Source organism: Cebus imitator, unplaced genomic scaffold, assembly GCF_001604975.1.
Source record: "Cebus imitator isolate Cc_AM_T3 unplaced genomic scaffold, Cebus_imitator-1.0 Scaffold25, whole genome shotgun sequence".
Lineage (NCBI taxonomy): Eukaryota > Metazoa > Chordata > Mammalia > Primates > Cebidae > Cebus > Cebus imitator.
In genome coordinates, this window is record NW_016107340.1 from 821,488 (window position 1) to 843,099 (window position 21,612).

The window sequence follows — 21,612 nt, forward strand, 5'->3', positions numbered from 1 at the left end:
TTTTAAAGACACAGGGTTTCACCATCTTGGCCAGCCTGGTCTTGAACACCCAACCTCAGGTGATCCGCCTGCCTTGGCCTCCCAAAGTGCTGGGATTACAGGCCCAGCCTGTGGCAGAATATTAATAAGTGCTGAATCTAGGTGGTTTATGTAAGATCTTTATACTATTGTAACTTTTCTGTAAATTTGAAATTATTTTAGTAATTTGAACTCAGAAAAGCCCAACATGTGGTTAGAAAGAATAAAAATTACAACAGTGGTAATAATAAAACATTAGGTGAGTGTTAAGGATAATATTTGGAGATTCATAAATTCATTTAAATATAGAGAGTTGTATCTCTTTGCAAAATATTAAGACTTGTAAGGGACATTCATTCTAAATGTAAAGGAAACATTCACTGTAAAGCAAGACTGGTGAGTTTCTTACTTACTGATCCCCCCACAGAAAAAAACCCTGCAGGTTTTCTTAAATTTAGATCTACCAATATTTTTTACAGTTTTACCCTGTCAGATATTTTTACCCTGTCCATGCTGTTCCTTTGGGTTGGTAGTGGTGGTTACCAATTTTTTTCCTTGATTGACAAAGCTGGCACTTCAGGTTTTACTGTAACTTAATTACTGAGCCTGCTACCTCTGTACCAAGTGGAACCTTACAATATTTATCTTAACTTAGAATTTAGTGAACTTTAGTGTTTAACAATATTACCTGAATTTGTAAGCTCTTCTGTTGATATAATGGTACCATCTTCTTTTTTCTCATGTGCACTCTGGAGGCTTATTTCCATTTTTTTTTTTTTTCTCGCTGGGGCAGTGTATATCTGAAAGTGAGTTGCTTAGAGGCTTTAATAGAGAAGATTGGATACTGTTGGCTTAGCTTAATCTCCAGAGTAATGATAAGGATTATCTGTCCATATTGTTGAAAATTATGTTTCTAATCTTTGTTTTCCTTTGCAAAGTAGAATCAAATTTTAGAGTTAGAAGGGATCTAAGAGTTTAGTCAAAGTTCCTTTTGTTGTAGAAGAGATCTAAGAGTTTAGTCTAAGTTCCTTTTGTTGTGTTTGGGCAAACAAGTTTGCCTAGTTAGGGGCAGAATGGGAATAAGACCCAGAGTTTCATTCTCTTACACTTTGATTTTTTTTTTTTGAAGTCGTGTGTCCCAAATTTGAAAGTCTCTAGTTCAGATGAATAAGAATTGTTTTCATTTCATTTCACTGTTTATACAAGTAATTGATACTCCTCCAAAAAGGCCAAATCTGTGTGAGAGCTCAAAATATGCTGAATGTGAATAGGTATTTGCTGTTGTCCAATGGTAGCCCAGATTTGTAAAGTTTAATGTTCTTATTTTTTTAACTTAAAAAAAAATTAGGCCACGTACTGGCAAATACAAAGTTTAATGTCTTAATGGAAGGATTCATTTGAGGGTGCAGTAACTGAATATGTGAAATATATTTAAAAAAAAAAAAACTCCATGTATTTATCATCCTGATTCAATTATTGTTAATTTGTGACTGATTTTGAGAAAAATTTGTAATGTTGATAATTTTTAGGCTTTGTCTAACTACAAAATAAATCTAGGTATATTCTAAATGACTTAATGGAAACACTTATTTTTCTGCAGTGTTTCCTGAGGGTATAGGCGGGTATTTGAGGAGTACATGCGGGTTATTAGCCAGCGGTACCCAGACATCCGCATCGAAGGAGAGAATTACCTCCCTCAACCAATATATAGGTAAGAAATTTTAATAACTTAAAAGGAAAATAATTTATTTGACTTTATAAATATTTGTGAATTGGTTTAATTGGCTGTCCTTAGTTACTGTAATTACTTGGTTATAATATACAGAGAATGCTATTTTATATATAACAAGTTTATTTGACCCAAATATAGAAGGCTTTTTCTGTAAGAAGGAATAGGGTTATTTCAGAGATGGCAACTCTTCTAAAGATGTGTTTTCTTACATATTTTTAATTGTGGAAATAGAATAACAATCCTCAATTTTTATAGAAAGTCAATGGTATTAATTCTTCTTAATAAAATAATAGTGTTTTTAAAGACCAATTCTATATAATTTTGTAGTTTAATTTTTCAGTTGATTTAAAATATATTAAATATTTTTTGTTTTAAAACTGCACAATAAACTTTAATTGCTTTTTCTATAAGTAATTTTTAGATTTGGTGTCTAGAAAAGTCTTTGCATACACTTGAATTACTAAATTTTAAAGTAGATTAGAAATTGTGGCTTCTGATGATTTTCTTTCTTTTCTTTTGATAGACACATAGCATCTTTCCTGTCAGTCTTCAAACTAGTATTAATAGGCTTAATAATTGTTGGCAAGGATCCTTTTGCTTTTTTTGGCATGCAAGCTCCTAGCATCTGGCAGTGGGGCCAAGAAAATAAGGTACGTAACTTAATAGCTTTGGTAACTAGGTTTTTAGGTTGTCAATGAAATATTCTAATGGATTTTTCTTATTTTGAATACTTGTCATTGATTCACCTGTTAACATGTATTATTTTAATTTATACCAGTTTTATCTCTGGGCAAGTCACTTAACCTCCCTTGACCTTTGTTTCCATATTGATATATTATGAGTGATTAGGGCTTAACCTTTTTATATCTTGGGGAGAGGGAGGTATTACTGTAGTATTTTACTTACCAGGGCACAAAATAATTTGTTATCTGATTTTGATTATATTACTTATGTCAATTCATATCCAGCAAAACATAATATATACATAATGTAGGCCTTTTATACCAACTAATGTGGTATTAGTGGGTTGATTCACCTTAAAAAGGGGATTTCCATTAACTTGTTCTTATCAAAACTCCTCTCTTTTCAAATTCTTTGTCCTTTGCCTCATCTGTTCATTGATCTGTTTTAATTGCCTGAAAGAAACAATGTAAATATACTCAAGAACTTTGTGCTGTTTCTCTTTTCCTTTGTTGTTGTAGGGTCTTCTTGATACATACATTCTTTCTAGCTTACTCTTATTTTAGTTAAAATTATTTTTTTTCTGGAGGGCTCACCATCCTGTCTAAAATGGGTCTAATTTGTATTTTTCTCATGGATTAGATTTTTCTTGTTTTTTAATTCTAGGCCAAATACCTTTAGCAGACTCCTGCATAGCTGTACTTCTTTTTCTTAGGGAACCATTTCTTTCCAGTAGCAGGCAAAACTACTTAACATAAATATCTTCAAGTGCTATCTCTAATTGAAATATATCTCTACTTTGTAGGTTTTGTGACATTTCCTTGTATATTGTTCCCAGGAAAATAGACTTAACATTCCCAAATGGTAGAGTAATTCCTATAAAAATAAACCCCACCTAGCTCCTGTGGGGTAGTAGGGAAAGCTGTTTCTCAGCTGCTGTGAACATTTGATTTATTTTTCTGAAACAGCTTGCTGTGAATTGGCATTCTCACTGCATCCTACTCTTAGTCCAGTGGTTTTGTTAAAACTTTTCTGTCCAATAAGGAATACCTAGTCACTTTTGGGAGAGAGTATAGATTTGCTTTGAAAGGTGAATGATTATTTTTTAATATGCCTCTACTTTCTAACCTACTTCTTTCTTAGTTTGACTTAAAATGGTTTGTTTGAAACATATACAGTTTGTATTGAATATTATATGGAGTTGCTAATTTTGCATCACAAGTCTCTTAGGAATTTATATGTGTCTGTGTGTGTGTGTGTGTGTGTGTGTGTGTGTGTGTGTGTGTGTGTATTTGAGATAGAATCTTGCTCTGAGGCCCAGGCTGGAGTTCAGTCGCGTGATCTCGACTCACTGCAACCTCCGCCTCCCAGGTTCAAACAATTCTCTGGCGTCAGCCTCCTGAGTTGCTGGGACTACAGGCGCTTGCCACCATGCCCGGCTAATTTTTTGTATTTTTAGTAGAAATGGGGTTTCACCATGTTAGCCAGGATGGTCTTGATCTCCTGACCTTGTGATCCGCCTGCTTTGGCCTGCCAAAGTGCTGGGATTACAGGTGTGAGCCACATGCCTGGCCTTATGAATTGACATATTATAAAAATGGTAAAGTTAACTATTCTTATGCATGTATTCTTTTGTTTAACTTATTAAGGCTATTATGAAATCTCTTAGAAATTCTGTGTACATTATGAATATCATCTATAAGTGCTTCAGTATGTATAGAGTTGCAAATTAATATTGCTTTACTTTTGCTCTGTGTACGTTATCTGAACATATGGAATAGCAGTAATAGTTTTTATGGGAACTTTTTAAGTAGATTAAAAAGAGCATTTACCAAAAGTGACTTTGCCTGCTGTACTTAATTATATTTTCTTTTAGGTCTATGCATGTATGATGGTTTTCTTCTTGAGCAACATGATTGAGAACCAGTGTATGTCAACAGGTGCATTTGAGATAACTTTAAATGGTAGGTTCTGAATAGTTTGCATTTTGTGATAGATTTTAAATGATTTATAATGAACAACAAGCTTTTTTTTTTATATAATAAGAGAAACTTCTTTAGTGTTTATATGAAGCTTATTTGAAAGAAATTGAAAATTTAGGAGACAGAAGAATTTAGAAAATTTTAACTTAATTTTTTTTAACTCGCTCCCTCAACTTAATCTCTTTACCTCTACTTGAACTTCACATTTTAGAATTCCTTGATGAGTTGGTCCTCTTCTTCGGTCAGATTGTCTCTGTGAACCTTATCTACTTCCATGGCTTTAAAATAACATCTGTATGATGATCCCTGAATGTGTATCTTTTAATCTCTCTCCTAAAATGCTGTGCTCAAGAATCTTAAACCTACTCTAAAATAAACTCTTGCTTACTTCTCCTACTGATAATGCCTGTATACTCTTTTGCTCCCCCTTTGACATTTCTCATTTATTTTATGACACCATCATTTGTCTACTCAGCTGCCCAGAGACCTATGATAACATCACCGTCTCCCCTAGTCTCCATATTTAATGGATTACCAAGTTTTCTGAACTCCATCTCCTAAATTTTTCAAAAATCTACCTTCTGTTCATCTTCACTGCCACCACCCTAGTCCAGGCCACAATTAACTTTTTACTCTCTTTTACGTTCTCTAAACCAGGGGTTGGCAAATATGGCCTATGAGGCTAACAATGTTTTGACACTTTTTGGTTAAAAAAATAAAACTAATATTTTGTTACACATAGAAATTATATGAAATTCAAACTTCTGTATTTATAACTAAAGTTTTGAGTTGCATCAGTGCAAACTTCATAGAAATTTATAAGTACACACATAATGTTCTTGATTATTGTCTCGTTTCATAAAGCGTAAAATATTTACCATCTGCCTTCTTACAGAAAAACTTACCAATATCTGTTCTAAACAATAGCTTTTTAAATGCAAATTTTATCTTGCATTTAAACGAGTGTTTCCAATTCGTTAAATGACTTTACTTTGTTCTCAAGATAAAGACCAGAACATGTAATGTGGCCAAAAGGCTCTGCATGATCTAGTTTAGTGATTATAAAGCTATGGTCCTATGAGCCATATCCTCTGCTGCTTGTTTTGTAAATAAAGCATTATTAGAATGCAACCATGTCCATTTGTTTTTATATTGCCTACATCTGCGTTCAGGCCAGAAGAGTTGAATACCTGTGGCAGAGACTGATTATCATCCCCAGCCCAAAATGTTTACCTTCTGTCCCTTTACAGTTTATTAGCCCCAGTCTAATCCTTTCCACCTCCCCTTATATCGTTCTTCTACTATATTTCTTTCAGCTATGCTGATTTTCTCATACTTTTCATGTGCCAAGCTCCTTTCCGGCCTTTACATTTCTGTTCTCTCTCCCTTAAAAGTTTTCTATTAAAGTGAATCCCCACTCTGTCATGGTAATTTTTTATCTTTTAGGTCTCAATTTAAATGATATTATTTCTCTTGACTAGTCAGGGACAGCCTTGTGTTTATGTCCCTCCTATTACAGTAGTGCCTTCCACTTTTAATTCTAAGTACACAATTGTAATTTTGTAGCTGTTTGTGTACTTCTTTTGACATTCCCCCTACTAGAATGTAAATTCCCTAAGAGCAAGCAGTGTACTTTTTTCTCACTTTTGTATCCCCAGTTCTGTACATAGATGATAAATATTTGTGGAATGAATGCATATTATAAAATAATCCTTAATTTTTTGGGGGGTGATGCCATTTGTTTTTATAGATGTACCTGTATGGTCTAAGCTGGAATCTGGTCACCTTCCATCCATGCAACAACTTGTTCAAATTCTTGACAATGAAATGAAGCTCAATGTGCATATGGATTCAATCCCACACCATCGATCATAGCACCACCTATCAGCACTGAAAACTCTTTTGTAAGTTGTTTAAAATATAACTGTGTATAGGCTTCTGTTAATCTTTACAAATCAGCAAGTTAGTAAATATTACATATATTATCACTTGAGTTTCTAATTTAAGATTAAACAGAGGGATGTGTTCTTCATTAAAATGAAGTGTATGAAGAGAGTTTCGACCTGCCAAAATAAAGTCAGGTTGTTAGTAATTTTACCTTCAAGGCTTAATAATTGGAACTGTAACCTTATTTTCTTTACTCTAAATTCCTAATGGCTAGAGTCGATCTATTACGCTAGAGGTGTGTATACTTATCCTATCCTTACCTTCAAATAATTAGTTCCTGAGAGTATGCAAATTCTTTGAACACACTCATGATAAAAAATTTATAGGCAAATGTGTGAACACAGAGAGATACTAGTTAACTTTTGCTTGGCAGAGTTGTTCTCAGTTCCTTTCTGATCAATGAATTGACTTTTTGAAGGGTTTTTATGAGTGATTTTTGAAATAAAATACTCTTTTTTCTGTATATCTTTCAGGCATTAAGGGATTTTTGCAAGAGCAGCGTGACTGACATTATGAAGGTCTGTACTGAAGACAGCAAGCTGTTAGTACAGACTAGATGCTTTCTTGGCAGGCTCGTTGTACCTCTTGGAAAACCTCAATGCAAGATAGTTTTTCAGTGCTGGCATATTTTAGAATTCTGCACATTCGTGGAGTGCAATAATGCTGTATAGCATTTTTCCCCCCCAAATTCACCCAGTTAATGTGTTTTTGTTAAGGTAGATATTACTTCTTACAACTTTTTTCTTAGTTGTATTTGAAAAAGTAGAAAATTGAGTTACGATTTGATTTTTTCCCCAAAGATGTCTGTTAAATCTGTCGTGCTTTTATATGAATATTTGTTTTTTATAGTTTAAAATTGATCCTTGGGAATCCAGTTGAAGTTCCCAAATACTTTATAAGAGTTTATCAGACATCTCTAATTTGGCCATGTCCAGTGTATATAGTTTACAAAATACAGCAGATTGTGAACAGTACATTATGCAAGATTATGGGGGAAATCCTATATTCAGAGTACTCTACAGATTTTTGTGTATGTGTGTATGTGTGTGTGATTACCAGAGAACTACTAAAAAATCCAACTGCTTTTTAAATACTCTTGTGTAGTTCAAGTGTCATGCCTTGACCAATCTAATGAGTTGATTAACTGGGCCTTTATACTTAACTAAATAAAAAAACTAAGCAGATATGAGTTAAATTTAAAGGTTTCAATTTATTGCTCAATGTACCTGTTAACATTATATTTAACAATTGTCTGCTGAAACTTTTGTTTTTGATTTATGGATAATTTTATAAGATTCACTTTAGTTTCACATACAAATAATAGGCTCATTTACCATCTTTAGGATCACTGAAACTCATCCGTCGGAAGAACGTTCACTTACAGCATTGATATTAGGTGAATAGAAATTACCTGACTAATAATTTGTCTAACACCATATATCAGACTTTTATTGTATCTGATGAACAAAACTTAAAAGTTTTTTAATGTAATTTTTAAATACTGTTTCAGAGTTCTAAAAAGGTAGTTTTTTTTTTAAATAAAAAAAACTTAAGTTGATAAAGACTGTAAGAATAATTTAGCAGAAATAGAGCCAGAATGTAGAAAAATAGTCTTGTAACAGAAATCATAACATACTTCAGCTTCCATATACGATTAGAAGTGGTAGAGCCAAAAGTGATTTAGGGAAAAGTAATGAGGTACCTTTTGAGTATCCCTTTTCCAAAAATGCTTGGGACAAGAAGTGTTTCAGATTTCATATTTTTTTTTGAAGTTTGGAATATTTGCATTATACTTAACAGTTGAGCATCCCAAATCTGAAATCTGAAATGTTGTAATGAGCGTTTCCTTAGTGTCATATTGGCACTCAAAAAGGTTCAACATTGAGTCCACCTAACACTTAGGTGTTAGAAAACCTAACTTTCTATAACAATTAACCTTATACTTTGTTTGAATATTTGTTGACTGCATGTCAGGTAATGGTCCTGATTGTTACAGCTTCAAGGTGGAACATAGTGTAATCTCCAGATGCTAGGAAGTTAGTCTAATAATTCACTGCAGAAAATTGATTAAATGGCTCTCCTTTTAATTAAGACTGTGGAACCATTAACCTAAGTTCTTCATATAGTGACAAGAGTCCTTAGAGATTGTTATTCCGGCATAATATTTTTTATCTTTGACTGGAGCTTAAAAACCTTGTTATCAGATTTTGTACCACTCCCAACTCCCTATCTTCTGCAAGTTGAATGTCTTGCTAAGTGTGTCTAGGGGTTCATCTTCAGTAATGGACATTCCACTATTGCCACAGTTAACTTATGACATGTGGACATTCAAAACTTGGGCCTTGGATTTTCCTGTGGACCTGACAGTTGAAAATATAGAGATTCAAATCCAACTTTCTCTATGTTTGCCTTGCGTTGGATAAGTTGTCTTTTGGAGAATAGCTTTAAGTGGCTTAGACACTGATAAAATTCAGCTGTTTTGTCGACACTCATCTCTTTTGTCTTATGCTTAGCCATATTTAAATCTTGAATTTAATAGAGTCTAGTGAAAAAATGAGTGGGAATGAATATAAAAATAATATAAGGAAAAAGGGAAAGTAAACTGTTTAGAATGTAGTTTTGTTATATTCCCAACGTTTCAAAATTTATTAGTTACTTGTAAATTACTGTGGCTGTGTAGTTTATAAATGTCTGTGCACTATTATTAATTAGAAGACCATTGAAGATGCCAGCAGGTTGGCTAATGCTGTGGGTTTTTTTTTTAACCACAGTTGCCATTGTGGAAGAAACTATTTGGTACATTAATAAAAAAAAGTTGGTAAAACATGTGCAAGACAAATATGCTTATATCTTTTTCTAGAATATAAGTGGTATAATTTGCTTATGGCACTAACACTATTAATGACAGGAGCCAATCAGCCTTTACAGCTATCAAAATATAATGAGATCCCAATGATGATTCTTTCTTACTTTGAATGTTAATTAGTTTAGGACTTTGGCTGGCAAACATTTTATCATTGTCAGAATTTAATTTAGATTTCAAAAATAGTTTACAGGATTTTAAACATGGTGTGGTATTCTGAAGACTTTTTTTTTTAAGAAATATTTTTGAGAGAAACAAAAGAGGATTGTAAAGCTTGGGGACTTACCTCTGTAGCATTGTGAAAATAAACTTTTATTAAGCTGATTTGAAAGGAACTCCTACTCTGTGCAATTAAATCTACAGTAGAGCATATGGTAACCATACTTAGAAAATTTTGAATTATAAAAGTGATTGTCATTACTTTCTAATGGCTTCTTAACCCGACCAGTGTTCACTACCCACTATCAAGTCTGGCATGCAAGTCTTATCATATTCTTGGACCTTAGACTACTTCTCAAGCCTTACGGTCTACTTGTGCTTCAGTGCTGCTGAACTGTCAACAGCTCTGTCAACTGATGTATTCTGTGCTGGAGTGGAGCAAAGTGGAACAGTTTACATCACTGTCCATCTTTACCCCCAACCTGCAGAATTCCTGAAACATTCACACTAACATCTTTAAATCTGGAGAGAAACAAAATGAGTGTTCTCTCTGTATTAACTAGTATAGACAATTTAACAATCTCAGAAGAAAGAGCAAAGATCAGATATATATATTTTTAAGTCAGCTGGCTCCTTTTTCCTTAGGCTTCAGAAAAGCAAATAGAAACAAATAGATCCATAGGCCAGGTGCAGTGGCTCATGGCTGGGAGGCCACGATGGGTGGACTGCATGAGCCCAGGAGTTCAAGACCAGCCTGGGCAACATGGTGAAATTCTATCTCTTAAAGAAAAATAAAAAATTAGCCAGGCATGGTAGCATGCAACTGTAGGCTCAGCTACTTGGGAGGCTGAGATGAGGATATCTCTTAGGCCCAGGAGGTTGAGGCTGCAGTGAGTCAAGATTGCACCACTGCAGCTGACAGAGCAAGACCCTGTCTCAAAAAAAGAAAAAAATAAATAAAAGATAGGCCCAGCTCCAAACTATATCTTGAAGAAAAATATAAACTGATGTCAGATACAGTAGAAAGCTGTAAAGTCATCCAATCTATATCAAAACTAATAGACTGTCTTCTGTTGCCTGTGTTAAGCATGAGCAAAATAAAAAAGAAACAAAGCATGCAGACAAACAGTGGTGGTTTTAAATTTTTCATTTGCTTAAGAATAACCGGATCTCATTCCTAAAAGTTCTGATTTGGTTGATCTGAAATTGTGCCTGGTAATTTCCATTTTAAACAAGCTTCAAAATAATGCTGTCTATGGTCTACACAAGTCCCTAATTTTTGGGTCATGGACTGGTAGTGGTCTGTGGCCTGTTAGAAACCCCGCCGCACACCAGGAGGTGAGTGGCAGGCCAGCTCCTCCTCCATTCAGATCAGAGGTGGCATTAGATTCTTGTAGGAGCCCAAATTCTATTGTGAACTGCACCTGCGAGGGATCTGGGTTGTGCTTTCCTTCCCATAATCCTAATGCCTGATGATCTGAGGTGAAACAGTTTCATCCTGAAACCATCCCCTCAACCCCCTGTCTGTTGATGGAAAAATTGTCTTCCACAAAAACAGTCTCTGGTACCAGAAAAGATTGGGATCCGCTGGTCTGCACTAAGTACCACCACGCCATAGAGCAGAATGCAGAAGATTCACAACTCATCCTAGATGCATCACATGTATAGAAGGACTTCATAACATGAATTCAGTAAAATGGGAACCCAGGAGATAAAAAGAATGATATGAGAGGGAGATTATGTTTCTAAGAAAACACTGACATAATTGTCCCTGTCTTAAGTGCACCATATCCTTTCTTGTTGAGTTATTACCTCACAACCTTTTGCTTGAATTTCTCTTGAAATATTAAATCTTTGAGTATAACATAAAATAACTGGTTTGAATTGCCAGATTTTCTCAGAGCAAACCAGGCAATAGCATGCCTACATTGTTCTTATAGTGACAACTGATTTTGATTTTCACCTTAAAAGTCTAAGTTCTTGTAATTCTGAGTGGAGAAAAATCTACATATTTAGCATTATTAGAGTAATTAACCATAACACAACTGTTTAAATTGCCAGGGAAACCCAGTCTACTATTTTATCCCCACCAACCCCGCTAGAAGGATTAATTAGTTCATGTAACTAAGAAAGTCCAATGTAGACCTGGCTTCAGGGATTCAAATGAGAGTATCAGAAATCTCTAAACTGGCCTCATTTTCTCCATGAACCTCACCATAATTAGCATAGAGAATTGTGGGGTGGGGGGGAGGCGTTGAGAAGAGGGGATAAGGAGGAAGGGAGGGGAGGAAAGAGAGCATAGATTTAAGTCCCAGAAAAGTACTCTGGTCCAACTTTTGTCACATTTCCTATCTTGGAACTTTCTCACTTGATACCTACTCCCTCCTGATCGTTTTGTCATCTGTTAACCTCATTTTCCTTTATTGACCCCTTCTGCCCAACCTCCTCATTCAGGATTAAAATTGTTTAAGACAAGACTATTGCTTTGTGGTTATAGGCTGCTCAGATCAAGTACTTAGCTATTTAACCTGTTTGAGAATTGTCTAGAATGGATTGTGCCAGCACTTGATTGCTTAGTTAAGAAAGAAAAATATTAGGGCCTAGGGAGATTGCTGCCAACACTCCCTTGGGCCACTGGCCATACTGTGCTCTGTGTACTAGCAACTCTTACAAGAGGAAAAAAACAATTACAGCTCCTTTATTACTCTTGAGTTGCTAAGAGCACATCTATTTGAAAAAGAGTGTGCTGTTGACATTTTCCCTTAAGCTTTTTGAAAAGTGTATTAGTGTTTTAAAAACTGTATTATGCTGCTAAATTTTATCTTTTAACAGCTCATAAAATCTATGGGTAAAATTACTTTTTAAGATATTAAAATATATAATGTATATAAGTAACAGGTGACACATAAATATGATTCTTCCAGTAAAATTGTGTTTTATACAGATGTATAGAAATTTGGTGTTGAGATCTACTTCATTACTTCAATTTTCAAATTTAAAAAGGGCCTCTCTTGGTTAAGTATCTTGCCCTGGTTATATAGCTTATGGCAACAAAACAAAACAAACCAACCCTATACCCTTGGTGGGGCTCGGGGAAAGCAGAATAACAGTAGAGGACTTTGTCGGAAATTTCTCTAGGTGGGAAGAGAGAAGACAGTAACAAAGCAATCTTATAAATTTAATCTCAATTTCACTTCACATTATGCTCGCTTTAGCTAAGATGGGCTGAAATTTTTCAAATAAACTAAAAAAGACAGGTGTATATATATGCAAGAAACACCAGAAAGCAAGTTTACATAGTAATTTCTTATTCTAATAAAACTAAATTCAGGCTTCAGATTGACTGGGCCTGTTTCCCCACTTGCAGAGATCCTTCTCCAAAAGCAGGTTTATAAATTGCAGTTTTTCAGACCACTGTTCACTGATTACATGATTAGAAGAATTGCGAACATATACAGAGATTACCAGCTGTGTGTCCTAGGCAAGGTGGTTACCTCATTTAAGTTTAAAAATAGCACACCCAGCCGAACACAGTGGTTCACGCCTGTAATCCCAGCACTTTGGGAGGCTGAGGTGGGTGGATCACCTGAGGTCAGGAATTCGAGACCAGCCTGACGAACATGGTGAAATCCCGCCTCTACTAAAAATAGAAAAATTAGCTGGGCGTAGTGGTGCACGCCTGTAGTCTTAGCTACCTGGGAGGCTAAGGCAGGAGAATTGCTTGAACTCGGGAGGCTGAGGTTGCAGTGAGCCGAGATTGTGCCACTGCACTCCAGCCTGGGTGACGGAGCAAGACTGTCTCAAAAAATCAAAAACAAAGAACATCACACTTGCCTCTCAGCTGCAGATTGGATCATGTGTTCTTTCAATGTTCTTGCAGCTTTCATATGGTAAAATGCTGTGTTCAACTAGATCTCAACTTTGGTGAAGCACTAACCTGCATGGGGACATGGCCTTATGTGGCCCATTACAAAACACAATTTTGTTGATGTCTCATTTTAAAATTCATGCCAAGAATCATTTTATTTCAAATTGTCGTTGGGTTTAATATAAAAATTTTGTTTTATTGTTTTTAACTCCCTAAATCTTTAAGCAAAATAGATGCTCAGGAAATGTGTTTCTCCTGAGGCTGCGTGTAACCCCTATTCCACTGCATCTTATTCCCCATGGGTGTGGGGTTTTGTATGTGTGGACAGCATCTTAACAAATAGAGTGATCATGATAGAGTCATCTTCAAATTTTTATAAGTTTTCTATATAATCTGCAGTACAGCCTTACCCTTAAGGACTATTGCAGTAACAGAAGATGTGTTTCAGCAACTTTGTATCTGGTATATACATGTGGGAGGATGGGAGATGAAGATGTGAGTTTTAAAATAATACACAAAGTTACAATACCAAAAAATTAATTAAATGCTATACAAAGTAATGACTAACATGCTGAAAACAGTGTTGGGGAAGGCTAAAATGGTGGTTCCATAAACGTTGACTGAATGAACATAATTAAGACAGTGGGTCTCACGTAGGGTTTTACTCTCCAGGCTCCTGCAGAATGGCCTCTTTGGTCCTGTAATGGATCCTGTTCTTAACTACTGTCTCTAGCTGGGACCTGGGGTGGAAGAGTCTGATCGTAATCAGTCCCCAGATGGGGAAAGGGCAGTGCTTGTTTCCTAGCCACCCTGAAAGGCTGAAAACTATTAAGGAGGCTTAGTGTCATTTCAGGTGGTCTCCTTTGCCTTTGTGGGTAGTTTTTCCATATTTATGCTTAAAACAGAGGAAGCCTTTCATTGCAATAATAAAACAAAAGGCTAAATTAAAGGTGATAGACATTTTAGTGGGAAAGATTGTCAAGGATAACAGACCAACAAAGGGAAATAGCTCTTATTAGATCTTTTCTTCTTTTGATTAGAGAAAAAAGCCAAAGAACTATTTTTGGGGTTTGAAGTGGCTAGTGGACTACTCCAGAGGACACAAAGAGGGTTCACAGTGTTTTCTAGGGCACTTCAACTTTGTGGGAATGTGAAGCTGTGGTAAGAAGCAACTTTAAAATGTGACCAAAAAAAAAAAAAAAATTCTGGTTTTAGTATCGTTTATTTATTTATTTTTTTCAAAGCATTTGTATTAATGAGTTGGGTGGTAAGAGGTGATTAACATTCCAGACCAGTAGATTTCAGAAATGTCTTCCAACAGTGAAAATAACTTGTGTTAATCCTCTGGGCTTTCACCTTTACTTAGGCTGACTGAGGGGTGGGAAATAGCTTTGGAATCTGAACTGAGGACCAAGTAAATTTAGCTCGAAAGTCAATCCTATTTAATTTTCCAACTTCTCCAGAATATTGTTTCCATTTAGCTTCTTGAGAACATTTCAAGAAGGATTGGGGGTGGGGCAGTAACAGTTGTGAAGTTGTGTGGCACAGTTCCTGCATTCAGGGTGCATACGACATAGCAGAGAAGAGAATCACAAAAATGTTACAGCAAAATCAATAAGCTTCATAAGAGCTATAGGAGCAGGAGGGGAAATTGGTTCTAGATCCTGGAGTATATAATTTTCCATAAATGGGCAGTACACAGGAGGAGCAGCACTTCAAGAGTGAGAAAGCAGAAGCACAGGTTTTTTTGTGATAATTCCTATAGGGAAGGGGGCTGGACCATAGTTTATATCAGTGGTGTGGAGGGAGATATGCTGGAAAACAGGCTTTGGGCATTGACAGCTGAGGTGAGGAATTGGACTGCATTCTATGAGTAGTAGCCAAGCAGAGTCTCTGAGCTGATGAGCCGTAAGATCAGATCTGGCTTTTAGAGGTGAATCTGTCTACATTGAGAATTGGTGGGCAGAGAGGAGGATAAAGAGGTAGAGGTTCTAACAAAAGCATTCTGGGTACTCGGCATCACATTCCTTGGATTAATAATTTATAAGTAATATATTCAATTTTAAAATTAATGTCAACTTTTGTGGTTGCATTCCTTTTGTATCCTTTGAGTTTTACTTTAGAGTTCAGTGTCATGCTGAAACCTGTACTCTTAGAATTACCCTTCTTAAATCTAGTTTCATTTCTGCAATTTAGCTTTTAAACTTTGGGTATCATTTAAATTTTTTTGGTATCTATTTTCTGCTCATTGGCTAAGGAACCTTTTCCCTGCCCCGAGAATATGAGATTCATTGCAATTAAAAAGCCTAGTGGTTTAGTGTGATTATTCCTTCTTGTTTTTCTGAGAAGCCATCCATGTCTTTTGTGGACCAGTCAGTCCCGACTTTGATCTTTAGGGACAATACACTATATGTCCTGTGAGTATCAGGAAGGACACTGATCCTAGATATTCACTTAGGGGATGAATTTTCCTCATTCCAAGGAAAATTGTATGATAGAAGTTAAACTGATTACCCTTGTGCACTGAATGAGAACCTCCATATTCTCATTCAATACAAGCATGAGTAGGACCTAGACATTTTATCTTGCTGAACTCCAGCAAGGCATATGGGCTGCCTGGTATACAGTACATAGGATGCTCCCTCCCACCCCAGCCAAGATAGCGTGATGCACTTGTCCTTTTCTGGAAAAATAATAAGCAGTGACTGCAGATTTCTCAAGGGCCCCTTATGATAGAGTTGCAATTCCCCATTCTTTTTCCTGTCTCAGAAATTTCTGAAACTCGTTTAGTTAAAAGATAAAAAAACACCACATTGAAAAAGGATTTGTTGAAGTAATTGGGACCTGACTCACCTTCCTGATACAAATAACTAGAAGTAGACAAAATATGTGAAACAACTACCTCAGAAGTTGGACAACAGGCAGTTCAGGTCCTTGATCCCCAAGAGAAAGACAAAGGAACTACACAAAATGTTTCGTTTTCTCCTTGGAGGCTGTATTAGTTAGCTAGGGCTGTCATAACAAAATACCACTGATTGGGTGGCTTAAACAACAGAAACTTATTTTCTCACAGTTCTGACAGCCGGAAGTCCAAGATCAAGGTGTTGCCAGGGTTGGCTTCCTTTTAATTTTAAAAAATTTTTGTGACAAAGTCTTTCTCTGTCGCCCAGGCTGGAGTGCAGTGGTTTGATCATAGCTCACTGTAGCCTTGATCTCCTAGGCTCAAGTGATCTTCTTGCCTCAGCCTCCTAAATAGGACTACGGGTGTGTGCCATCACCCAGCTAACTTTTTTGATTTTTAATAGATGCGAGGTCTTGCTGTTGCCTAGGCTGGCATTGAGCTCCTAAGATCAAGCATTCCTCCTGCCTTGGCCTTCCAAAGTGCTGGGGTTATAGGTGTGAGCCTCTGTGCCTGGCCAGGGTTGGTTTCTGATATGGTCTAATTTTTGTAGAGACAGGGTCTTGCTATGTTGCCCAAGCTAGTCTCAAATTCCTGGCCTCAAGTGATCTGCTTTGGCCTCCCAAAGTGCTGGGATTACAGGTGTGAGCAACTGAGCCTGACCAAGGGGGCACTTTTTAGACTAAGGTACAGAGAAGGGAATCCCAAGCAGAGTACAGTCATCTCACTAAGTTGAAGAAGCAGATTGGAGTTTAAGAAGGTGATTTGGAATTTGCAGGGCAGACAGCTATAGAGGAGGGAGCTATGCAGAGAACTCCAGAAATCTGCACAGGAGTTTCTTTGAGTATTGCTGAAATCCCACGAGCTAGGTATACTTTGCCTTATGTATCTGTCTCTTCTATCTGGCTCTTCCTGAATTGTATACTTTATAATAAACCAGAAAATTTTAAGTAAAGTGTATCCCTGAGTTTGTGAACCATTCTAGCGAATTATTGAACTTGAGAAGAGGGTTAAGGGAACCCCTGATTTATGTCTGATTGGTCAAAAGTATGGGTGGTCCAGGACCTGCAACTGGTGTAAGTGGGAACAATCTTGTGGAACTGAATACTTAACTTGTGGGATCTGACACTTACTCCCGATAGATAGTGTTATTAATAGAAATGAGTGGAATGTTAGGACACTCAGCTGGTTAGCGTGGGAACCCTTCCTCCCTCAACACACACATTTGATATCAGAAGTACAGTGTGAGTAGGGAAACAATATAAATAATTTTTAAAGCATTTTTTACTTTTTTATTTTTAAATTAGAAATACAGATGCGATTTTGCTGTGTTGCTCAGACTAGTTTCCAGCTCCTGAGCTCAAACAATCCTCTTGCCTTAGCCTTCCGAAGTGCTGGGATTACAGGTGTGAGCCATGCCCAGTCGAGAAAGTTTTCCTTTATGATTTTAAAACTTTTTCACTTTGAAAGTCTCAGTGATCCAGAAGTAACCCAACAGCCTCACAGAATAAAGTATTAGATCCACTGACAAAAATAACAAAATTCAACATTCCTCAATGTAGAATTTGCAGTGTTAATCCAGTAAAAAAATGACTAAACATAAAAGCAGAAAATATGAACCTTAGACAGAAGAAAAATCAGTAAACAGAAACCAACCCAGAGGCTAGGTGGTGACTCATGCCTGTAATCCCAGCACTTCGGGAGGCCAAGGTAGGCGGACCACTTGAGCCAAGGAGTTTGAGACCAGCCTGGGCAACATGGGGAAACCCTGTCTCTATTTTAAACATTTTAAAAAATTAAATTTAATTTAAAAAAGAAACCAACCAGAAGTGACAAAGATGATGGAATTAGCTGACAAGGATTTTAAAAGTTTATATATATGTGGTCAGATATTTAAAGAAAAATATGAATAGAATAAGAGAAACTGAAGATATTAAAAAAAGAACCAAGTGAAAGTTCTAGAATTTAAAATACAATCTTTTATATGAATAATTTACTGAGGCTTAACAGAAGATTAGATACTGATATGATTTGTGAACTTGAGAACAAAAGAAACTATGCAAATGGAAGAAAGACTGAAAAATCAGCAGACTATCAGTGACCTGTAGACAACATTCTGAGCTATAACTTACAGATAATTAGAATTTTAGAGGAGGCAGGGATCAGAAAAAAATATTTGAAAAATAATAGTGAAAAATATTCTGAAATTTAAAAAAATAGAGACAGGGCCCCACTATGTTGCTTGGCTGTTCTTGAACTCTTCCGCTCCAGCGATTCTCTTGCCTCACTGTCCTGAAGTGTTGGGATTAAAGATGTGAGCTACTGTGCCTGATCATTTCAGAACTTTTTCATTGAAACATAATTCACATGCCTCATATGCTAATTCACCCATTTTAAGTACGCAATTTGATGTTTTTAAGTATATTCACAGGTTTGTGTAACCATCACTGCCACCTAATTTTAGAACATTTTTGTCCTACCTAACACAAGCCCCTGCAATTACTACAGTCAATTTTAGAATATGTTTATAACTCAAAAATGAAAGCCTGTGCCCTTTGGCTATCACTTTCCTATCCTGGCAACCCTGTAGCCATAAGAAACCTCTAATCTATATTCTATATCTACAGATTTGCCTATTCTGAACAATTTATATAAATTAAATCATATAATATGTAGAATTTTGTGGCTGGTTTCTTCCACTTAGTGTATTTTCAAGGTTCACCAATATTTCATTTACTAACACTTCATTTTTTAATTGCAAAATAATATTTCCATATATGAGTATAGCACATTTTATCAGTTGGTGGGCATTTAGGTTGTTTATTTTTATTTATTTATTTTTTTAGAGACAGGGTCTTCCTATGTTTCCCAGGCTGGTCTTAAACACCTGGGATCAAGCAATTCTTCCACTTTAGCCTCCCAGTGAGCTGTGATTATAGGCACAAGACACTGTGACCAGCCAGGTTGTTTCTTTTGGGCTCTAAGAATAGTACTCCCGGCCGGGCGCGGTGGCTCACGCCTGTAATCCTAGCACTTTGGGAGGCCGAGGTGGGTGGATCACCTGAGGTCAGGAGTTCAAGACCAGCCTTGCCATCATGGTGAAACCCCATCTTTAAAAAAATAAATCAAAATAAAAAGAATAGTACTTCCCTCAGGTACAGTGGCTCACATCTGTAATCCCAGGACTTTGTGAGGCCAAGGTGGGCAGATCACTTGAGCCCAGGAGTTTGAGACTAGCTTGGGCAATATGGTGAAACTCTGTCTCTACTAAAAATATAAAAAATAAGCCAGGCATGGCAGCACACACCTGTAGTCCCAGCTACTTGGGGTTGGGATAGGGGCTGAGGCAGGAGGATCACTTGAGCCTGGGAGACTGAGGCTGCAGAGAACCCTGATCATGCCACTGCACTCCAGCCTGGGTGACAGAGGGAGACCCTGTCCCAAGAAAAAAAACAATAGTGCACCCAAGAACCATAGAATGTACATTCTCATATGCACAAAGAACATACTCTAAGATTAAACACATGCTCAGTCACAAGGCAAACCACAATAAATTTTAAAAAATCGAAATAATACCAAGCATCTTCTTGGATCACAGTGGAATAAAAATAGAAATCAATAACAAGATGAATTCTCAAAACCACACAAATACATAAAAATGGAACAATTTACTCCTGAATGACTTTTTGGTAAACCACAAAATTAAGGCAGAAATCAAAATATTATTTGAAACAAATGAAAATAGAGACACATACTGAAACTTCTGGAATGCAGCAAAAGCAGTGTGAAGAGGAAAGTTTATAGCACTAACCTACATCAAGATAAAGATCTCAAATTAAAAACCTAATGTCACACCTAAAAGAACTAGAAAAACAAGAACAAACTAAACCCAAAGCTAGCAGAAGAAAAGTAATAACTAAAATCAGAGCAGAACTAAGTGAAATTGAGACCCTGAAAAACCATTCAAAGATTAACAGAATGAAAAGTTGGTTTTTTTAAAAGGATAAATGAGATTGATAGACCACTAGCTAGATTATCAAAGAAAAAAAAAAAAGATATAAGTAAGCACAGTCAGAAATGACAAAGGTGATAGATATTATAACCAATCCCACAGAAAGATTCTCAGAGACTATTATGTACATCTCCATGTGCACAGACAGAAAATCTAGAAGAAACGGATAATTCTCTGGAAGCACACAACCTTCCTAGATTGAACCCTGAAGAAATTGAAACACTGAACAGACTAATAATGAATTACAAAATTGAATCAGTAACAAAACCTACCAACCAAAAACAGCCCTGGACCAGATGGAATTATGCCTGAACTCTACTAGATATACAAAAAGCTGGTACTAATCCTACTGAAAGTATAAGAAAAAAGGAGGGATTCCTCTCTAACTCATTCTGTGAAACAAGTATCATTTTTTTTTTAACCAGTGTCATCCTGATACCCAAATCTGGCAAATACACAGCAAAAAAGAAAACTACAGGCACAATTCCTGATAAACATAGAAAAATCCCCGACAAAATGCTAGCAAATTGAATCCAGCAGCACGTCAAAAAGAAAATTCACTACAATCAAGTGGGCTTTTTTGGGATGCAAGGATGTTTCAATACATGCAGTTCAGGTCAAGTGCAGTGGATCACACCTGTAATCCCAGCACTTTGGGAGGCTAAGGTCAGTGGATTGCTTGAGTCCGGGAGTTTAAGACCAGCCTGGGCAATATGGTGAAACCCCATCTCTACTAAAAATACAAAAAATTCGCCAGGCATGGTGGCATGTGCTTGTAGTCCAGCTACTCAGAAGGGTGAGATGGGAAGATCACTTGAGCCTAGTAGGCAGAGTTTGCAGTGAGCCAAGATCTGCCACTGCACACCAGCCTGGATGAGACTGAGACTCATACCAAATGGGCAAAAGTTGGACATATTCCCTCTAAGAACTGGAACAAGATAAAGACGTTCGCTCTCACTCCTATTTAGCAAGTACTGGATGTCCTAGCCAGAGCAATCAGGCAAGAGAAAGATATAAAAGGCATTCAAACAGGAAAAGAGGAAGTCAAATTATCTCTTTTTGTTGATAACATGATTCTACACAAAGAAAATTCCTATGATTCCATGAAAAGACACCTAGACCTGATAAATGACTTCAGGAAACTTTCAGGATATAAAAAAAATCAATGCGCAAAAATCAGTGGCATTTCTATACACCAGTAACGTTCTTGCTGATAATCAGATCAAGAATGCAATTCTGTTTACAATAGCTACACACACACCCAACACAAAAATACTTATTAATACATCTAACTAAGGAGAGGAAAGATCTCTACAAGAACTGAAAAACACTGCTGAAAGAAATTATAGATGACACAAACAAATGGAAAAAATATTTCATGCTTATGGATTAGAAGAATCAGTATCATTAAAATGTCCATGCTGTCCAATCTACAGATTCAATGCAATTCC

The 21,612-nt window shown here is 36.4% G+C and overlaps 1 protein-coding gene across 1 annotated transcript in view; it reads left to right on the forward strand.

The window, feature by feature from the left end:
• The window catches only part of SELENOT (selenoprotein T), a 21,375-nt gene extending 11,828 nt beyond the window's left edge, over positions 1-9,547 (forward strand). Inside the window, exons 2-6 of the mRNA XM_017522830.2 lie at positions 1,619-1,729; positions 2,274-2,400; positions 4,308-4,395; positions 6,164-6,317; positions 6,834-9,547. Coding sequence (XP_017378319.1) covers positions 1,619-1,729; positions 2,274-2,400; positions 4,308-4,395; positions 6,164-6,288 — 451 coding nt within the window. The 3' untranslated portion in view covers positions 6,289-6,317; positions 6,834-9,547. The remainder of the gene's footprint in view (positions 1-1,618; positions 1,730-2,273; positions 2,401-4,307; positions 4,396-6,163; positions 6,318-6,833) is intronic.
• The last annotated feature ends 12,065 nt before the right edge of the window (positions 9,548-21,612 follow it).